The sequence below is a fragment of the Sander vitreus genome, chromosome 22 (assembly GCF_031162955.1).
Source record: "Sander vitreus isolate 19-12246 chromosome 22, sanVit1, whole genome shotgun sequence".
NCBI lineage: Eukaryota > Metazoa > Chordata > Actinopteri > Perciformes > Percidae > Sander > Sander vitreus.
In genome coordinates, this window is record NC_135876.1 from 18,774,611 (window position 1) to 18,795,365 (window position 20,755).

Consider the following 20,755-nt stretch of genomic DNA (forward strand, 5'->3'; position numbering starts at 1 on the left):
ATAAGTTTTAAGAGAACATGTCATGTAGTGGATACATTTCTAAACTAAAGCAATTGTTTAACCTCCAAAAGAAAACTTGTAATACAATATATGCAAGCTCCTACATGCAACCTATACATCTAATTTCTGTTCAAGTTTATAGGTAAAATCCCTTGAAAACAAAATGCTGTCTTTAATATACTGCAATTATGAAATGTTAAATCTTTTTATGTTAAATTCTACATCACGTAGCAGGCCATAGCCAGGATAGTGAGGTCATGGGTCCATCTCTGACCAGAAACTAAGTCTCCAAAACGGTTTTAATTATTATTCATTGAGTTAACCATTCGGTTACAGTCTTAAAACTCTTTAACTTGTGGCTGGGTTGACTCAGTGGGTAGAGGAGGCACATATACTGAGAGGCTTATGCCTTGACGCAGAGGTCCAGGGTTCGAGTCTGACCTGTGAAGACTGCCTGCATGTCTTTCCCCTCTCTCACCTAGCTGTCCTATCAATTAAAGGTGGAAAAGCCCAAAAAAATAATCTTAAAAAAGCACAACTCTTTAACTTGACAATACTTTTGGGATTATTTTACTCTAAGAAAATGTGTTATTTTTCTTCTTTGGCAAAAACAAAAGACTTTAGATTCTTTCTTTTCAAACATGAGCGAACAATTAACGGCTAATTCTGTTGAAATCTGTTACTTCGACAAACAATAGTAAATACAAAAGAAGAACACTGTGGATTCCCTTTTATTCTTAAAATTTTATGTACAAGTGCGACTGATTTTTTTTAAAATGTACATTCAATATAGAAAGTTTATATACGTAATATTACATTGAACATTTCACAAATTGCACTAGTCTTTCACATAGATTCATAATCAGAGTCAACATCATTCGTCATGTCTTAACAGAAGCTCATTTCCGGTGGTTATTATTCACTTATAAATAATCTAGTGCTTTTTGCATTCTGGGGGGGGAGATAATTACTTTAAAAGCCTTCAAAGAGAGAGCAGAATGAACTATGAATTAAGATCAGAGGAATAAGAGGCTGGACATTTGGAGAGCGGATCTGTGTTAACTTAGAAAGATTGGATTGAACAGGACTTGACCAAACCAGACAAGAGGTCAGCATCCCTCCGAGGGTTCAAGTGACAATTTCTTGTAGAGAAATAGGAAAGAGAAATCATAAACATACATCTTCTGATTTCCTATTTTAACATTTTTCCCTTTGCCGTATGAGAATCCATTATATAGACAAGTAAATTACATGTTTATGTAAGATAGGTCCTGTGCACAAATGCGTCACAAACAAGGCCAAGAATCCTCTGTTCAGGATTTAGGGTAAGTGTAGCCAATCAGAATATGATAAAGAGGAATAAGGTAATAGAGAAGAGACAGTTAACCTTCAGTATAACACACCTCAGTCTTCCAATGTCATGAAAAAACAAAATCTAGAGTAAAAAATATATTACATACAAAATGTAACCTCTTCTGTGTGTCATTGGAAGAAACAAGAAAAGAAGCACAGAAACAAGACAAATGTGGTCATCCGTTAAAACAATTTCAAAGTGTTTATGAAGACTTGAGTGCCATTTGTAAGGGGAGAGGAGAGTGATACTGGAGAAGGTGTTGCAGAGATTTTGGTGATGGTCAAAGACGGCCCGCTCTCCTCCGTCTTTCTCCCTCTCCATCCCCTCGTCTGGGAGCTGAACAGTCCCTCTCTGAGCTGCGGCCGTGAAGCTGCAGGGCAGTCTGGGTGCCTGAGCGTGACTGTGAGAGTGTCCATCAGCCTTGGTCTCCTATGTCGTTGTCCACAGGGGGTGGGACGTTGGGCATTACCGGGGTGCCAGTTCCTGCTGTAAGGTAACCTGCTACTCCTGGACCTACAGGTGACCGGAAGATAGATACGATTCAGAACAGGTGTGACTGGGCAGGATAGCTGGAGCACTGGTGAGCTACAATAATGTACTAAACTAAAAGACATCAACTACTGTATGGAGGAGTGATCGCTACATTGACAGCAGTATTTTAACCCTTGTGCATCCCTTTAAAAAAGGTGCTCTGGTATCCTTTGAGGTCAGAAATGTGTGCGCTAAAAAATTATATATTAATATTATTTTCCACTTTCACAGAGTTCAATCTTTTAACCAACTTCAGTCCTGACCATAACTACCATATATTTATTTTCAGAATTTTTTTGTTTGTTTACATACTTCCACGGTTGTGAAACCCCCCCACAAAAATGTAATTATTTTCTGTCTGGGGAATATCAATGATTTGCAACAACATGGATGTAGATGCATTGCATCTAACACTGCAGTGCTCCATAATACAGCAGCAACGCCCCTAGTGAAAACCAGGAAAATAGCATGTATTTGTCCCACAGGGCAACCATGAGAAAATGTCTCAATCTGGTGGAAAATAGTAAAAAACATAATTTTGAAGCCAGGGGTCTAGACTGAAAGCCTGATAGAAAGAATGATAATAGAATGCATTATTTTATGTTGAAATGGCCATTGGATCCAAAACTGTGGTTTTAATGGGTTTCAGTGGGGGCATTTTTGTCCTTAAAGGGGTGATAGAATGATTATATAGGGTATTTTACACTGTTCCTTAAGGTCTCCTAATAGGGGATGTAACATTGGTTGGGCTGAAAATTGCCCGAATGCTATTTTATTAGGCCCTTAATCAGCGCGCAGCTCATCTAAATATTCATGAGAATACCATATTTGGAAGAAAAGCTCTTGTTCCAAATAGAGCCATATTCACAGGGTAGTGTGACTATGGCTCTATTTGGAACAAGAGCTTTTCTTCCAAATATGGTATGCTCATGAATATTTAGATGAGCTGTGCGCTGATTGGTTTGAGCGAACCCCATAGAAACACATTGGAGACGAGACAGCAGGTCTCATATTTCAGACACTGCAAACTGCTATTTCGTTATTAAATTCACTTCTGAGACTTTTTTAAGCGAGAAATCAACTATATAAAGCTCGAATATGAGCCGTTTTACAAAAATTGATGGCCAATTGCAAATTTAGTAAGACGTGTCGGACTCTAGGAGCTCCACACAGTCTGACGAGAAAGCGGCAACCTCCATACCCAGTTAAAGTCACCGTTTCTTGGTTACTGGACGACCGGGGCTCGGGGCTCCGCGGAGCTCCGGAGCTGCAAGCTAGGCTGTGTGTCCCATTTAATCAGGGGAAAAAGATCGTTGCTACACTTTCGGCATAACTTTCGTATATTTACAGTTTGAATTTCGTCACGCCACTTACATAACATCTACCCCAAGGTCTAATAAAGCTAACAATGGTGTCCGATTTGAATTTAATTAATTTTTGTGAACATTAGGGGTTTCGTTAGCTGCGACTGTCCCTTCAATCCTATGTTTACAGATCACGGCTAGTTAGCTTCACTTTCGGCATAATTAAAGTATATTTACAGTTTTAATTTCGTCACGTCACTTATATAACATCTACCCCAAGGTCTTATAAAGCTAACAATGGTGTCCGATTTCAATTTAATGCATTTTTGTGAACATTAGGGATTTCGTTAGCTGCTACTGTCCCTTCAAGCCTACGAATCGCGGCTAGCTGCAGGCCCTGGAGCTCCATCAAGGCCTCTGCATTTTGTAGTCCAGTAACCCAGAAACGGTGACTTTGCGCGGGTATGGAGCGCCGCGGGCTTCCCTTCGTGACAGAGATCCAGCTAGCTTACAACGAGCCGGAGTCTATGAAGTAGGACACGCCGGGCAGCGAGGCAGCACCGGCCGCTGTCACGTAGCCTGCTGAGCTCCTGCTGAACTGCGACACGCAGTCGGACAAAATTTGCAATTAGCCATTCATTTTTGTAAAACGGCCCATATTTGACCTGTACATTGTTGATTTCTCGCATAAAAAAGTCTCAGAAGTGAATTTAGTAATTCAATAGCGGACCTCTGGAGATCTGCATGACCTAGCCAGATTCAGAAGACTAAGCTGACCTCAGGTCAGTGGTGTAGCCTATACAAATGTTGGGGCGTGACAAAGACTAGGAGTTGAGATGCTTACGTCAACTTTTAGCTTTGTTCAGATTCGCCTGTTTTCAGCGGCAGTTTAAAAATGTGAGATTTGCATAGTAAAGGGGTATCAATGGGATTTTGAGCTTCTATGTATGTCCTATTTACCCACCGAACTGTCGTTATTCAACTATGACAAGGTAAAATCGGTTTTGCATTCCATCACCCCTTTAAAAGGACCGGACACACAGAGCCGATGGCCAAACGTCGGCAAAAAAGGCAGTTGGGCTGACCAGTCTCCCCAAATTGGTCAAAAAAGTGCCTCGGAACACACCAAAGCGACGAGACGTAATAATAGCAGGCGGCGCTGATCTGTATTGTCACCCAAAAATGAAAACCGGCAGCTGATTGGACGAACGCGTCACATGGGTCTTATTTCTCCGTAAATTCAAAGACAGACTGTCATGGCGGCCTGTTCAGAATACTACTAATAATACTAATATTGTACTAAAATAGTTCACTGAAACGTGTTTCTGAAAACATTTTAAGTGAGAAATAGGTCGTGCAGTTGCTGAATCTGTCTTCATTTCAGATCAACAAAGGTCAGTTTAAAAGATTTTCGTCAGATTTTGAGAGACTCTAGTCACGCTCATTCTGCTCCCCGTTTCCGGGTTAGCACTCTACCAATCAGATGGGTCATTTGAGTCCGACTGCCGGCAGTGCCCGCCCCACCGATTATACATGTCAAATCGGCCAAAATGAAGGACGACGGCCCCTCAGACGGACGACAGCACGGAACACACCGAACAGACTCGAGTTACTGACCTCGCCAGACTGTCCAACGGCCGATTAGCGGCACTGTGTGTCCGGGCCTTAAGGGTCTGAGCGTCTGTATTTTGGCAACACAATTTATTATAGACTTAGGAGCTGAGGTTTAACTTCCAATATATATATAAATAAACAAAAAAAAACACCCCTGCCAACATTTATGCCATATACATTAACACAGCCAAAAATATCGAAACAATTAAAAATAAAAAATCCTAAAATGTTCTTAGTGATGCACAAGGGTATAAATGATCAACCTTCAAGGACATTTTAGTTAATTCCTGAAACTAAAAAAGTAAAAGTAGTTGGTGGATGGAGATGACGATGGTATGACATTATGCTCAGCACTGTGAAGATGGAGAGGTGGGAATGGAAAATTAAGTGTGGGTCAAAGATGGAGGTAAAGAGGCAAGGAATGGCAGTAGGAGCGAGGTCAAAGTCTACCTGCATCAGAGCAAGAGAGAGGAGGGCTGTGAGGGCCCAGTTTAGGAGTCTAGAGCCCACCTCGCAGTGGGCTACTGGCGGCCAGGAGAGAAGGAGTGGATACCCCTGAGGAGGAAACGTGGAGGACAAAGAGGAAGGGCAGAGCCAGGAAGTTATAGGACATGGAGACAGAAAGGGTCTCTGGGTTTAAGCACAAGTGAGTAGTCAGCCACAAAGTGGTTTTTAGGATAAAGCAAAGCATAAAGATTCAACAACAGTTAAGAGAAAGGCACTCGAGACTTACCTTTTAAACACTGACAGAAGAATAATTGCTTGTTAAGAAAATGTCAGGTGTTGTGATGCTGAGTGTTAAATAGCAGGTTAAGAAAATAGAGATACTTTACCAGTCAGGTAGCCTGCGGTCTGAGACTCTGAGATGAAAAGATCATGTTTCTGGTCTTTGAAGGCACTCCACACTGAGGACTTCGCTAGAATCTCATTCACCTGCAAAGCAGTGATTGCCAATCAATTAACGGTACTAATCATTCAGTGGTTTTAATGGATTATCAGGCGGGTCATGTATTCCCATCATACCTGTTCTCCGTACTGCAGACTGCGAGTCATGGACTTGAGAGCCTTCACTATCTGGGCCTTGGTAGCTGAAGGGTTATCTAATGTCTCTAGGCCGATTCCTTCCAATAGCTTCAGAAGGTATGGGACCAGCTCCATTCTGAGAGCCTGTTCAGTTCATTAATAAAATACATTGTTATTCATTTTACCTAGTCATCAAACATGACGTTGATAAAAAAAAAAAATCAAATGAATAATAACGGTGACAGTTTACCTGGGCCACTAGTTCTGACTGCTCCTTCTGGAACATGCGGTTTAGAGCTTCACAAGCTAATCCGGCCATGTCTGCCCGAGCTTTCATCCCAGTCATGAGGGGGCCGATAGTCTCCAGAGAAGCCATGGAGCGCACACACAGCTACAAAAAAACACAAGACAGCTTTGGTTAAGAATTGTGGTGCGTCATAGCGCAGAAAGGAGACACACTGTTTGTTGGCAAATCTTAAAAAGCAGAGTGTGACTGCGAATATTCTGAATACATTAACTCTGGGCTCTTCGAGTGTGAATCCTTAAAGTGGCCCTCAGGGTTTTAGTATTGTACTTCCCTAACGTTTAGGGAATGAGAGAGAGAAAAAGGATCAAAATTGATGTAGCAGAGTCTGAAATATATTCTAACTTGTAGTCCCCAGTATGGGTCAAGCTCCATATACACTGGGTCCTACAATTCTGGGTCCTACAATTGCATAATGCAGCATCTTTCCTCATCATTCCAACTGATCAACCAATCGATGTAGAGCCCCTTTAATGAATAGTCCTGAAAACTAAAAATGAATATAAATATATGTCTATATATTGTGTTTAGTTCCTCGCCTCATTGTCTGATAGCACGTGGATGAGGCGGATGGAGCTCTTGGGCACAGCGTTGTTCTTGTGGTTGAGTGCTGCTAGGACGCGAGGCAGGTGACCCAGAGGAGGAACCTGGTCGGCCAGCTGGCTCTGTGTGCTGAACAGACATACTGCTGCCGTAGTAACCGTCTCTAGGGCCTCACCCTGCAGGAGATCACAGGATGAAGTGAAATTGATAGTGTAAGACAGCTGAATAAGCGAAAATAGCAAATACTGTTTGCGTTTCTCAGTAAGGCAGCTCACATTGGGGTTGTTTTTCTCGTGCAGCTCAGTCAGGGTCTCCAGGAGGGACACCAGGAACTCTCGAGGCTTGCGAAGCACCCAGCCTGGCTGAGCAATAAAGATACGCAAGAAGACTCCACCAACTTCTAGCTCGCCCTGTCCTGCTCCATAAGCCACTGTGAAGTCCTCTGGCAACTGTGCACACAAACCAAGAATGTATTGCCACATTAAATCATACACAACTGTTTTATTTTAAGTAATATATTATTGCACTTACTTTCCAGTTCACATCAGGATTATCCTTCTGCTGTTTAAAGTGCCTGGAAAAATGTAAAGAATGATATTAGACAGTCAGGATGTTCTAATATGTCAAACATGTCACTCTCTTGACTACTCAGCTAGCTACTGGTTAAATAGGGTATTGAATTGGGCTTCTGTCATACTCAAGCATCATCTCCCGGACAGTGGTGGACACTTTCTCCCTTGAGCTGTCATTCCAGATGAGCTCAGGGTTCTCGTGCGTTCCCTCGAATATGTGCACTGCTGCCTCAGCGTTGTCTCGCATGGCGTCCATGAACACACCAGGAAGGAAACGGATCAGCGTTAGACGCACCTGGCAGAGATGAGGATATATAATGATACACGATAACGTGAGGACAGGAATTATTAATATATCTTTTTCATTTTTCTGTTTATATCTGTCCAGTCTGACCTTTGGCCCGACCAGCTTGTCTGAGGTCATCTTGGAGAAGAGCTCTGCAGTCTGTGTGCGAACTTGGGGATGTGTGCAGTTACAGAAGAGGTCTAGCAAGTAGATCAGAGCACCTGGGGAACAAACAGATTAACATGAGCATCTGTGTGCTCAGAATTCACATAAATACGCAAAAGAAAAAAAACTGAATTCCACTGACCTTTGGCCATAGCCTCTTTGACTATCTTTGTGTTGGAAGCCAGTGCATACAAGGTTTCCAGCACAATTTGCCTGCCTTAATGATGGGAAAAAAAACATTTTAGTCAACAGATACATACAACACTGTAATAAGTATATAAAAGGCTGCAAAGAGCACAAATTGTAAGCCAGTGAATGGTTTTCTGTTTTACAATGTCTTCTTACTGGAGGGGAGTGAGTGCAGCAGCAACAGAAGGTTGGACAACACCAGCGACTCGGCAATGTTGCCAACGCACTCTTGGTTTGACGTCACCGTATTTACAACCTGCAGAGCAAACCAATATGAGTAAAATGCAAAATGCATCGACATTGGGGAACCACAGTAATTAGATATCAGGACCAAGAACCTCTACCTCCAAAACCAGCTGCTGTACTCTGCCAGCTCCATGAACCCGCAACAAAGAGAAGAGCAGTTTGAAATGGCCGATGCACTCCGACTCCGAACCTGGAATCATACAGAGAGAACTGCTTAGAAAGGAAGCTCCAACATTAACACACCTAAATAAAACAACAACAGGTTCTTCAGAAAGAGTTGAACTGGAGGAAGTGTCTCATCTCACCTGGGTTGTTCTTGATGACATTGCGGAGAGCCTCTAAAGCCATCTCAGCGAAGCGGAGCCTCTCAGCATGTTGCTGGGACTCTACTTTGTTACTCTGACTCATGGCCAGCAGAGTGTGGAGGTACTGGGCCTGGGAGCCTACGTAGTCCAGAAGACTGGCTGCAAATGCTTTTGGGTACTAAAAACAGAGATGGTAACACATTAGAGCATTACAAAAGGTTTAAAGTCTATTTTATACTGCAAATAAACCAAAAAGACTATTAAATGTGACAAAAATGCTACAAATATATATATTTTTTTTAATTTTAACTCAATGCTACTGTCAATAATCACAGTTATAATGATAATGGCTGTTTCAAGATGCTATCTGTCATAATGTAATTCAGACTGATGAGAAAGGGCAAACAATATAAACAAATTTAATAAAGCAGTTTGAATAATACTATCATGTTCTTCTACTCACCTCAAGAGGAAAAGCTGGTTGCTCATTGTAGACGCGGACAAAGATCTCCCCAACGATCAGCTCTTTGCTGTGATCACTGAACACAAACTCTGCACCAAAGCTTTTATCATTTTCTCCCTATAAAGAGACCATTGAGAGGATGCATTAATAACTTAATGTTGTTTGTACTGGGACATCATATGATATATATGTTGTTCATACCCTCTTGATGTTTCCTTCCTGCTGAGCCTCCAGGAACTCCAGCAGCTCGGCTCGGGTTCCATTGTTCCAGATCAAGTACGGGTTCTCCGAGTTGCTATTCAGCAGCTTCAAGACCTAAATGCACAGCATGTCATGTGGAACTCAGCTAGGTGTTGGGGGTTCATGTATGTAAGAGCTTGACATAACCCTCAACATACCTCAGATGGAGATCCTGTTCCCAGCTTCCGCGAGATGTATGGTGTCAGCATGGCTGCTAAGCTCTTGCGGATGGTGGGGTTCTCTGGAGGTGTGCCCTCAATGCCGTTGGTCTCTGGAACAGGATTGTTACCGTCCGGGGGGTGTGGTGTCTGAGTGTAGCCTCCCAGACGGCTGAGAGCTAGCAGGCTGAGCTTGGCCAGGCTGTTTGCAACCTCCTGTTGGTTGGTGTCCTGGTTCGCCTGCACGCCGCTCTCCTCCAGAGTGTAGTCGTAGTTGAAGAGGTGGACCAGCAGGTGCCAGAGCACACCAGCGTGGTACAGATGGGTCTGTAGGAAGAAATCCACCGCGAAGGAGCTCACGCACTGCACTGCCAGGGCGGCAGTTTTCGGGAGGCCCTGAGATGAGGCAAGGGAGAGAACATCCAGAAGTTGTCTTGTTGCAGAACAAGTATAAAGCATAAACATCATAGGCGCTACATGTAGCATTTAATAATGTCTAAATAATTAGCAAATAATGAGACCACAAACGAGCAAGATGTTTGCCAAGAGTAACAGTGGTGGCCTCAAGGAGCTTTTACATTTCAATATGTATCATATTCAATCATTATTTTATGATATATAAATATTTAAATATGTTGTGCAAAAGATGCAACTGCATCTTTATTCACATCAGTAAAGCAATTAGAGAAAATCATCAATAAATAAAGAAATAAAGCCTCTAAAATGCGAGAATACTGGCATATTTTCTATATGGTTTGAGATCTCACGGATAATCTAACAATGACATTTACACTGAAAAATAGTACACATGGAAGATTTTCTTTGCAATTATAGACAGAGAACTCAGAAAAATAAATTAAACCTGTGGTTGCAAGGTTCTTACCTTTCCATAGAACAAGATGTGACAGAGGTCCCTGATGATGTTGGGCAGTTCAATGATCTTTTCCCTGCATTCCTCAAACTGGGCTGCAACACTGTAGCACTTACAGATGTGCCCGCACACCTGCGGCACATTCAAATATTGAAAACGTGTTATAGAAATCATTACAAGCAGTACAGTACTCATCTCGGAAAGGTGACTACAGGTGAATGAAGACTCATTTTACCTGTACAGCCATGTCACTAGGCTTGCTGGATGCGGTTAACACAGCAACACACCGAGAGAGAGCATCTAGCAACACCTGATTAAATACAGTAAACGGTGGATCACTTATTGCAGTGGTGCTCAAACGTTTTTCAATAATGTACCCCATTTGAAATATGTTTTTCATCTGAGTAACCCCTAAACAGCACAAAACTATTTTGGTAGAAAAAAAATGCCTAGCTGTAAAAACAACAACACTTAAACTGAAACCTGAACACTTATATGCTACATTTTACATGTTTACAAGCACTAAAGCCATTCATAAATATAGTGTATAATTATTTAAGGACTTTTGCATGACTGGTATTCTTTAAAAGGAACATTAAAAATAATTTTACGTACCCCCTGCAGTACTCCAAAGTACCCCATAGGGGTACGCGTAACCCCATTTGAGAAACACTGATTTATTCAATCACAGTTCCCCACAGTGCACCGGTCCACTTGTAGGTGGACAGCTATAGTGTTTTATTTAGACTGGTTGGTATTTCAGGATTTGTGACTGTGTGTATACCTCGATGCCGTTGTCGCGGCGCAGCTCCTCTGCATTAAGAGCCGAGCAGTTGACGGTGTGGAAGGCCAGTTCTGCAGCAGCCGGGAGGAGAGGGGATGTTTTGGAGAATAGCAGCTCATCTTCGGTTTCCATTGTGATTGTTTTGATGAGCATGGGGTAACCGGCGTATTTGTAAGGTTCCAGTTCTGTTTATAGACATTCAAAAAAGAGAGGAGTAGCAGTATCGATTAAACATCTCAATAACCAACATCCATCCATCTTCGTTCGCTTATCCGGGGTCGGGTTGTGAGGGTAGCAGCTCCAGCAGGGGACCCCAAACTTCCCTTTCCCGAGCCACATCAACCAGCTCCGACTGGGGGATCCCGAGGCGTTCCCAGGCCAGGGTTGGAGATATAATCCCTCCACCTAGTCCTGGGTCTCCCCCGAGGCCTCCTCCCAGCTGGACGTGCCTAGAACACCTCCCTAGGGAGGCGCCCAGGGGGCATCCTTACCAGATGCCCGAACCACCTCAACTGGCTCCTTTTGACGCGAAGGAGCAGCAGCTCTACTCCGAGCTCCTCACGGTTAACCAACATGTTCACCCATAATTCACTTTACTTCTGAAACATGTGCCCTGAACTTGTACACTTTCAAAATGTATAGGAAGAAAGAACAAAATGAAAGAAAGGTGATCTATCTGCATACCTTGTTTGTGTCGGTTGAACAGGATGCTCTGAGCCTTGAGGATAAGGATGATGTTTTCTGGGTCGGGGCCGTCCAAGATACGGGCAGACTTTGTGCAAAGGAACTCGTAGGCTTTGTTGACTTTCTCAAACATGTCCTGAAAGATACAAGTTTAAATGCAATATGTGGATAAAAGTTATACATACATATTGTGTCAGAAATGACTGTACTACATACCCTGCCCTCAGGGTTCTTGTCTGGATGGTACTTCTGCGCCAGTCTGAAGTAAGCTTTCCTGATTTTACTCTCCTCATGCCTGAAGACAGAAAAGCCGATATTTCTTGAGTCCTACTATGTAAATTATCTAACAACAAAATCCATGATTATTGCTACTAAAGATGAGTCTGGATACAAGACGAACAGTAACAAGTGATAACAAATCAAAGGCCACTCACTGCCCCTGTCCTTTCGGGAGGTTGAGTACTTCGTATGCATCATCGACAGACATAGAGGGAGGCTTTTTCTCCACCTCCCTCTTCCACGCTTCAAGGGTGTCCTTTAGCAGCTTTACCTGTCGAGATAATGGTGGTGCATCAAAACGTTAAAGAAGCCTTTCTTAGAAAACCCAAGCAGGACATTGATAAGGAAATACAAGCTTGGATAAATAAGGGAAAAAAATAAAACCCTACAGCATCTCGAATGGGCCAGTTGGGGAAGCGGATGGTGTCACACAGATGTCTGAGGTAATAGATGTTGCAGAAGAGCTCGTTGTCCAGCTGAGGGAAGCTGACCACGGGGATGGGGCAGTACTGGTAAAGGGCACGCGTGTTGCTCTGCAGCCTGGGGCTGAAGTCAGCTATGTGAGCAGCTATCTTCTCGATCATCATGCGCCTGAAACAGAGTTAAAATACAACCAATGTCTATAAAACCAAAATGCTGACTTTTACTGCTGCACTTCTAAATATCTCTACATTGCCTTTTAAAGCACACTAATTAGACATGATAGAGACTAACACCTACCTCATCTCACTGCTCCAAATGGCCTCAGGTGTGTCAAATTCTCCAAGGAATATCTCTGAGAAGCGCTCAGCCTCGTAGTTCTCCAGATAACACACCATGGCCTCAGGCAGTACCGGCCCCAGAACACTACGCTGCACTATGTCCTGACCCTTAGACTGGGGAGGATGCACAACAGACAAGTTGTTATTTTTTTTAAAGGAGGTTTGATTCATAAAATACAATCTGTTGTAATTTGTATGGTACAAGTCTGTATCAAAAACTTTACCTCCTCTGATTTGAAGGCTTGTTTCAGATGTGTGTACTTCAGGAACCTTAAGAAATCACAGGAATGTCTCAGAGCTCAATATCAACACTGCATGTTATTAATGTGTAATGTTTTATTTCTAATTTTCCATCACATCCACATTAGGGTGTAAGCCAAGCTCAAACTACTGAAAAACAAGCTGTTAGGGTAAAATGTCAATGGAATTATTACTATTATGTAGAACAAGGAAACACTTTTAGGTTTTAAGTCATTGTGGTGTTAATAATTAAACTGTCAGTCATCATGAGTTCATGACAATAAAAATAAAAAAAAATATCTCAAAAATGACTATTCTTTAAACCTTTTTGGGGATAACTTTAGAATGTTTGCACAATATGCGAATGTCAGTGATTTCACCTTGCTACAGGAAGCACGTTGGAGCCTGTGTACATCATGATGAAGAAGAAGATCCCAGTTAAATAGAGGCGCTGCAGGTTAGGGTTGTCCTGCATCACCAGGTACAAAACGTTAGCTACCTTTTCCACCAGGGTGGGGTCAAAGGTCAACAGCAGCTGGCGAGGACAAAGAAAAACGATGGGAGACCGTCAACATGTGATTTTATTTAATTCAGCAATTCACCAAAATAGATATGACACCATTGTATAAACAAAACTAAATCAGATTGTGCAGATACCTGGACAATGTGAGGGAGGCAAGCATTGTCACTGATCATCCTCTTGATCTTAGGTAAAGGACGGATAATGGCATTATCTTGGTCCCTGAGTAAAACGTAAATAAACAGGTATAGTCATGGCCTAATGGTTTAATGTTTCAACCAAAAATCATCACACATACTCCTTTGCTTAATGGAATGATATCATGAGTCCATATAAAAGAGGAGGTATTTTCTGGACATACAACCACAGAAGTATTTCTGCTCTACCCACCTGCTGGGGTAGTAGGAGCACATGGTGATCAGCATGTTAAGGATTAGTGTAGCCAGGTCGGATTCGTTCATTACTGCCTGTCCAGTGGCCAGGAGGCACCATTTTAGCTGGGGGATGGCCTGCAGAGGGCGCCAGCCATCCATCCCCTGAGCCCAGCATCTTGTCTTCGCTGTCAGGACACCCGTGCTCCAAAACTCCTGCATCTGGAGGAGGAAAAGTTTAATTAAAAAAAACCAAAAAAAAAAAAACACACAAAGATGAGTACTGTGGCTGCTGCAGAAGAAAGTAAGAAGCAACAATAAAGTGCAGCAACTACGAGAGGACAATAAAAATCAAGAAAATAACTTTTTGTTTGATTACATTTTGATAACTTGTTCTTTGCAGGTATTAGATGTAGCTCTATTTTTTTTTTAAATTGGGGAAGTCCCGGTGCTTGACAGTTTAAGAAGATCACGTACCTCCTCAAAACTGAAAGGTCCTCTTCTTTCCTTGTCTGCGTTACCAAAGTACCACTCTTTCTCACTCTCCCTCTTCATGTCTGGCGATGCCTCCAGCACGTTGCTCTATGGAAATTAAAAGATCCTCTGTTTGACACTCCAGACAGATTAATTAGGATTTTTACACATGGTTCAACGTTAAATTAAATCTCATCTATGGCTCATAAACATCTAGTGTTGCGTGTAATTGATCAAATCAATAAAGATATTATTTTCACGTACTATAACTCAAAAGCTATAGCCATGTTTTTACCTGTAGGGGCACAGTAGCTCTGCTGGTATGCAGATGGGCCATGGTGAGCAGATCCACCAATATACGCACTCCATTTGAGTCCATTACCTCCTTCACATTTTTCTGCAGAACAAAAAAAAAGAATTATTACTCAAGACAGACAGACAGACAGAGAGAGACAGAGAGAGAGAGAGAGAGAGAGAGAGAGACGTGATTAACAAACAGGCACGAGGTGCTGTTGCTTATGATAGCTTACCTTGTTCAGAATGAGTTTGTTAAGGAAGAAGATGAGTCTGTCTCTTTCCAGTTTGTCTGTACACTGGAGACCACAGGAGAGCATTTGGGATTTCAGGATGAATTAAAAAAAACAACATAAAAACACTTGCAACGTAGTATTAGTTCTTGCAGTAACAATTTGTACTCACTCGGTCCAGCATGCCCACAATGTATTTTGTGTCTGTGAAGGGGCCAATTTCCTCGTAGCATTTCCCATAGACTATAGCAAGCGCCTGAAGGCACAGGCACTTCATCGTAACTTTTGGTGTAAGCAGAAAGCGATGGTAGAGTTCATTGAAGAACTCATATCTAAGAAGAAAAAGGAGCGAGAAGCATGAATCATCTTTTTTGGATTCAGTACAGAATGATAATATTAGTGCAGGTGGTTAGGGTTGTTGTAATGTAGTCTTACGATCTCTTGATGGCATTCGATTCGTCACTTTCATCCTCCTCAAGCAGCAGACGCAGATAATAATCCCCAATCTTAATCTCATCTGAAAGGCACTCATATTTCACCTGTAAACAACAATATATACAGACAAATTTTGCTCAGTGTATTAGTTTCAGAAATAACCCTGTATTTCTTTATATAACCCTGTATTGGGATTCAATTATCACAATAGTCTAGTCTGGCTCAAAACGCCATTGTATCACAAATATTGATGGTTATAACCAAATGAGATCCAGACATCAGTGAGTGTAACTGAGCTCCAGCTGAGCACAAACCTCAAACTCCTGGTGGTTCCAGGAGATGACGGTGGCACTGCCGAGCTCACGGTCCACGCTAAAGGCACGCATCTCTCCTTCCAGAGCGTCCCGCAGCTCCTCTCTCGTCCTCAGGTTCCAGATGAGGTTGGACCGTGCATGGTCGAGCTGGAATCTTAAAAAAAGAACAAAAAAGCAGTTTCATGACTTAAATCCCCTGTGTGTCTTACAATAAGTGTCCCTAAGCCAGACAGATATGATGTAAAAAAACAAACATATAAACAATAAACATAACTGCTAAAGTTTGAAGCTGGTTTAGTTAGCATATCAACTCAACATTTATTTTGTTGTTACTTGTTAATAGTGTAAATGTTATTTATTGTAGTTATGTGCTAGGTGACTTAGGTTTACTTATTATATATTTAAGTACTTTAAAACATTAATATATTGTTAAATTTAAATAATTTTCAATAAAAAAAAATAAAAAAAAACTCTATAAAAGAGCCTTTCTTTGATGTCATTTTTCAGTTTTTCAAGAATCGGATCAGGATGAGCACCACAAATGTGCCAGACAATGGGGTCAACATAGCTAGAATGTGGCTTAATCCCTCAATGGGGCCATGTTGTACCTGTAGTAGAAAAGCTCCCAGTTGACTTCAATCTTTATTCTCTGGCGTCTCTTTCTCAGGATGACAGGCTTTTGGTTTGGGTTCTGAAATCAAAGCAAAAACACTTTGAGGAACCGCTTCAAATTATTCTTAACCCCATTCAATATTTGTCTTTTTAAAGTGTATGGCACAAAGACAGCTGTGAAGTTAAAATGGCAACATGAGCAATATTTTACATAAGGACTCCAGAAATGACGTGAATGACACAGGTGTGAAGAAACATGTAACAAAAATGTTTAAGAATGGAGAAAGCCAGATATTAGGACAAAAAAAACACAACACCCATGAAAACCAATGTCATCATCACACCAACATAGAAAACAATGTTATGAAACACAAACACCAAAGTGGGATCCCAAAATTAGATGTGTTCTGTAATTCTTGCTGGGCGATGATTATGATCACTATTCTCATTAATCTGTTGCTTCTCAAGAGGATGCTGCTACTCAAGCATAACAACCTTAATTTGCAGAATTCACTTGCAAGGTAAACATGTTTTGTCTTTGGTGCCATAAACAATACAGAAAATCCCTGCATAGTTAAAAATGGTGGGAGCGATGTCAAATACAGTTCCAGAGGCCTTGAAGGATGCTTGGCAAAGGTCCTCCCGTTTATGGTAATTATACTCGTCTCAAACTAAATGTGGTCATTATTTACTGATGGCAAAACACTACAGGTGCATGTCCTCTATTGACAAAACACTACAGGTACAAGTTCTCTATTGACAGCAGGGCAGGAAAATGTGTGTTCAAATTTTGGCTTTTATTGTCTACTGTATAATGTAATATCAACTTCTTCTTTTCTTGCATCTATTTGAAGACATACGGCAATCCCGTGTAGATGATAATAAATCATCGCCTGGCTGAATTTAAAAAAAAACACACCCAATATGTCACACGAAGATGGAAAAATGGTTTGGTCGAGAGAAAAGATGGAAAGAAAAGAGCATGGATCCCATTGGTCAGGCCTACTTACCAGGTTATTTCTGTCCTGCTGCATTGTTTGACAGCAGAGAAACCACACAAGACAAGGGAAGGGTGGGGCAGATACAACACAGAGAGATTATTGTTCCTCGGGTCAAACAGAGATGAATCGGGGGAAAAAAAGGATCACAGGTCACAAGACTACATTATACTAAGAGATTGACATACAAAACTAAATGTAACAGTACATCCTTTGGATTTATTAGCTGACAATCCACTAGATTAATATATTTTCCAAGATTACTTGCCAACAACAGATATACATGAAGTGTGATTAGGGAATATTCAGTGAAAGCAAGCCAATCAAAATATGAAGTTGATCAGCCATTTTGAGTCATTCAAAACAAAAGTGTAGAAAAGAAAAAGGAAGCCGGGTGACATTCAGATAAAGTACGTTTAGAGGTTTTAGCTTTGTTTGGAAGTAGATTTGAGTTCAAGTTTGTAGAAATGTGAAAGAGCAGACAGTAGAGGCTCAAGGTTTTATTTAACAGTTAAAATGACACCGCCAACCTCGTCCCACCCACAGACTTTCTATAAGAATGACCCACACAGGTTCACTCTGAAACTCTTTAAACCGACTATGTGCAATTGTGACATTCAAACTTGTCACCAAATTTGCATCCTAACATACCGCTTTTCCACCAAATTAGCTCTGGTTCTTGAAGCTGTTCCGTTCCGGATTCTTGGAACCTAATGTTGTCTAGCGGACCAGCCCGCGTTTCCACCAGTTTTGAGCAGAACCATTGTAATCAAGGATGTCATCAACAGAGGGCGTTGCACACTGCCCAACGGAAATAAACCGTAGTAGCAAGATGGCGGATCGCATCGATTACCTGTGACCTGCAAGCTTTTGTTCTGTTATAACAGATATTAGTTTTCTTTTCAATAAACAAGCATGGACCAACTAATAATGAGACCACTGCAGGTTCTTTTTTGTCCGAAGATTTCTCACTTGACCTTCTCCATCCTCTCTTTCCAACCTGTAGAATGACACGCCCACTGAAGTCGTCACGGTTCACACTTCAGGTCAAGGAAAACCTGATCTTTTTGTTTCCAGCTGAAAACAAACCAATGTATTTTTGGTCTAAATGGCTCCGAATGGTTCAAAATTAGGAATGTGAACGGGAACCAGTTTCATGTTGGTGGAAGAGGGGTAACAGAGGTATTATTTAAAAGAAAGGTGACCTTTGAATTTAAATAACACTTTGGTCACACTCAAACACGCCTGTACTGGAAACAACTGTTTGTCTTAGCTAAAGAAAAAAATCTCTGTTACACATGTACGAAAACGTGCACAAGCATTGTGAACAGCAATATATGTAAGGTGCAGAAAAATCAAACGTTTTTGTATCTTGACATTTTCCCAAACAACATCAGAGCTGGCGCCGCTCTGCATGCAAAATAACAGCAGCAGCTGAAAAGTGTGTTATTGAGTTTGCCTCTGATTCTGCAGTACTGTTCAGCATCAGCAGGAAGAGCAACAGTTAGAGACACCTGAGCAGACAGTCAGCAGCAGTAGCAGCAGTACCTTGTCTGATAGATAACAGGGAAATCAGCCCCCCAGCATCTTTGCAAAGGAAATATAACCTCACCTCCTTTTGGGCTATGCCCATTTTATCCCTCCAGTGCATCAACACTACATCAGCCTTCTCCTTGGCAAACTTCTCCACCTCTTTGGCTGCTTTGCCGGCTATACGCTGCCATTCGGGCACCTTGTTTCGATTTAGCTGGTCCTGTGGGAAACAAATTACATAAAACAATTATAGATGGCAGATACTTTCTTATTGAGCGGTTTGTTTACTCTGTTTCTCTAGATACCGTGGCGATTTTCAAGTTGTCACGGATGTGCATTCTGTCCATATCTTTCTCCGGGACTGGGTCAGGACTGTCCAGGTAAGCCAGCAGGCCTGTTGGCTGAGAGCGTACAAGACATAGTGAAATGGGTTAAGACTTTAACTGTTCCTTAGCTGCCAGAGAAAAGCCTTGGCTTACATCCTGCAGTACTTTGCCTGTATCACATTATACTAATAGCTTCTGCCAACAGTATTGGACAGGCATAACATATTTTTAAGTCGGAAAAGGTCTGTTTGTAGCCTTACCAGTATCCTTTTTAGGAGGTTCATGGCAACAGGGTTTTCTGCCGTCCATAGTCCCACCAGGTGCCGACTTAGCTGCCTGAGAAAGAAAAAATCTCACGTAAGTGGCTGAGCCATTTTGTTATTAGTTTGTTAGAGAACACATTTTCTGTTTATCTACTGTAGCAACTGAAGCTTTGTCTACCGTTACATGCAATGAGTGTTTCTCTGGTTAAGAGTATAGTGAAATTTGAAACCGCAAATAGAGAGAATTAAACAGCAGCTGGAACCAACAAGTCCAAAAGACAGAATCACTGTGTGTCAGTTTGTGGATTTATTGAGGTTGGACCTGTTGGTAAGCATCCGCTGGTCAGCGCTGATGGTGAACAAAGAAGTGTGCAGATGCCTCGGAAGAGCCCCTTCACTCAAGGCCAGGTCCTGCATCTTGGTGGCTATTTCCTTGTCTCCTTCCTAAATTTAAACAAACACAGGTTGGTTATCGTCATAAAGCATAAACACTGAAGACAATCCAATCATGAAAGGATTGACAATGTAAACCACCTAACCCACAAAAAGGCTTACCTCAATAATGGCCTTCATCACCAGGCCTGCTCCCTTCACTATTGCCATAGAGGGATGCTGGAGATGAGAACATCATTATTCAGTACACAAGCATCTACTGATTTGTCATAATACTATCATAATTAGGGCGGAAAGATTTATTCACACAAGTCAACTACCTGGAAGAGTTTGAACAAGGTGCGACCATCGGAGGCAACCATCTCAAGCAGCATGTCAAACTGCTGCCCCTCTGTGGTTTCACTGTAGGGGGCGCACAGGGCAAACGTTAAGAAGTCCAGTAAGGAGCTGATCACCAAAGCTCCTGTTCCATGGTCCTGAAAACAAAAGAAAAACGAGAATGAGAGCTAAGAATTGACACGAGGAGGTTTTTTTGAAACTATACCGACAACTTGTGTTTAACAACTTCTGAATTTCCAAATTCTGCATCCAGCTAGCTGACAATAAAAAGAAATGTACCACATTAGTGATGAATTTTTCAAGGAGGTTCTCCAGGAACTTCTTGGAGGACAGCAGAGAGGCCTTGTTCAGTTGCTCCTGCCTCAGGTCATAGTCATCGTGCATTGGCTGCAGAGAAACATGAAAGAGAAGGTCTCAGCCAAACCGCAGGATAAAAGACAAATGTGATAAATGATTGATATATATGTATGCATTTAGTTGATGTCTAGATGTTTAGGTGATACTTACACACATAAGGGCACAGAGCATGTCTACAGCAGCGTGTGTCACACTGTTGTTGTTCCTTTTTAAAGCTTTTACCGTTTTTACTCCCAGCTTCTCCCTGAACCTAGAACACACAAACATACATTTACAGATTTAGCAACACCACTAAAACGGCCGTACCTTAAAAAAGTTGAGGATCATAAACAACAGAATATAAAAGCATACAAATATTGTATTGTTTAAAAGAGGTC

General features: G+C 41.8%; 1 protein-coding gene across 6 annotated transcripts in view; it reads right to left on the bottom strand.

The window, feature by feature from the left end:
* Window positions 1-713: 713 nt before the first annotated feature.
* Window positions 714-20,755, bottom strand: part of dnajc13 (dnaJ homolog subfamily C member 13) — a 33,835-nt gene continuing 13,793 nt past the window's right edge. For 2 of the 6 annotated variants that reach the window (XM_078281315.1, XM_078281311.1), the window contains 44 exons: window positions 20,529-20,628; window positions 20,301-20,408; window positions 20,003-20,158; window positions 19,845-19,901; window positions 19,612-19,733; window positions 19,287-19,362; window positions 19,006-19,101; window positions 18,780-18,920; window positions 17,180-17,194; window positions 16,166-16,248; window positions 15,558-15,711; window positions 15,244-15,347; window positions 14,981-15,140; window positions 14,812-14,874; window positions 14,577-14,678; window positions 14,285-14,389; window positions 13,827-14,029; window positions 13,574-13,658; window positions 13,297-13,451; window positions 12,901-12,946; window positions 12,636-12,790; window positions 12,305-12,506; window positions 12,071-12,186; window positions 11,853-11,931; window positions 11,637-11,772; window positions 10,953-11,137; window positions 10,404-10,478; window positions 10,181-10,300; window positions 9,298-9,693; window positions 9,101-9,214; window positions 8,900-9,016; window positions 8,437-8,614; window positions 8,230-8,321; window positions 8,042-8,141; window positions 7,839-7,913; window positions 7,640-7,752; window positions 7,371-7,540; window positions 7,205-7,247; window positions 6,949-7,122; window positions 6,670-6,849; window positions 6,077-6,217; window positions 5,827-5,970; window positions 5,637-5,736; window positions 714-1,867 (listed from right to left, as the gene is read on the bottom strand). In XM_078281315.1, coding sequence (XP_078137441.1) covers window positions 1,770-1,867; window positions 5,637-5,736; window positions 5,827-5,970; window positions 6,077-6,217; window positions 6,670-6,849; window positions 6,949-7,122; window positions 7,205-7,247; window positions 7,371-7,540; window positions 7,640-7,752; window positions 7,839-7,913; window positions 8,042-8,141; window positions 8,230-8,321; window positions 8,437-8,614; window positions 8,900-9,016; window positions 9,101-9,214; window positions 9,298-9,693; window positions 10,181-10,300; window positions 10,404-10,478; window positions 10,953-11,137; window positions 11,637-11,772; window positions 11,853-11,931; window positions 12,071-12,186; window positions 12,305-12,506; window positions 12,636-12,790; window positions 12,901-12,946; window positions 13,297-13,451; window positions 13,574-13,658; window positions 13,827-14,029; window positions 14,285-14,389; window positions 14,577-14,678; window positions 14,812-14,874; window positions 14,981-15,140; window positions 15,244-15,347; window positions 15,558-15,711; window positions 16,166-16,248; window positions 17,180-17,194; window positions 18,780-18,920; window positions 19,006-19,101; window positions 19,287-19,362; window positions 19,612-19,733; window positions 19,845-19,901; window positions 20,003-20,158; window positions 20,301-20,408; window positions 20,529-20,628 — 5,434 coding nt within the window. In that variant the 3' untranslated portion in view covers window positions 714-1,769. Of the gene's footprint in view, window positions 1,868-5,636; window positions 5,737-5,826; window positions 5,971-6,076; window positions 6,218-6,669; window positions 6,850-6,948; window positions 7,123-7,204; window positions 7,248-7,370; window positions 7,541-7,639; window positions 7,753-7,838; window positions 7,914-8,041; window positions 8,142-8,229; window positions 8,322-8,436; window positions 8,615-8,899; window positions 9,017-9,100; window positions 9,215-9,297; window positions 9,694-10,180; window positions 10,301-10,403; window positions 10,479-10,952; window positions 11,138-11,636; window positions 11,773-11,852; window positions 11,932-12,070; window positions 12,187-12,304; window positions 12,507-12,635; window positions 12,791-12,900; window positions 12,947-13,296; window positions 13,452-13,573; window positions 13,659-13,826; window positions 14,030-14,284; window positions 14,390-14,576; window positions 14,679-14,811; window positions 14,875-14,980; window positions 15,141-15,243; window positions 15,348-15,557; window positions 15,712-16,165; window positions 16,249-17,179; window positions 17,198-18,779; window positions 18,921-19,005; window positions 19,102-19,286; window positions 19,363-19,611; window positions 19,734-19,844; window positions 19,902-20,002; window positions 20,159-20,300; window positions 20,409-20,528; window positions 20,629-20,755 lie in introns of all 6 variants that reach the window. The other 4 variants (XM_078281314.1, XM_078281310.1, XM_078281316.1 and 1 more) reach the window with 2 other exon arrangements.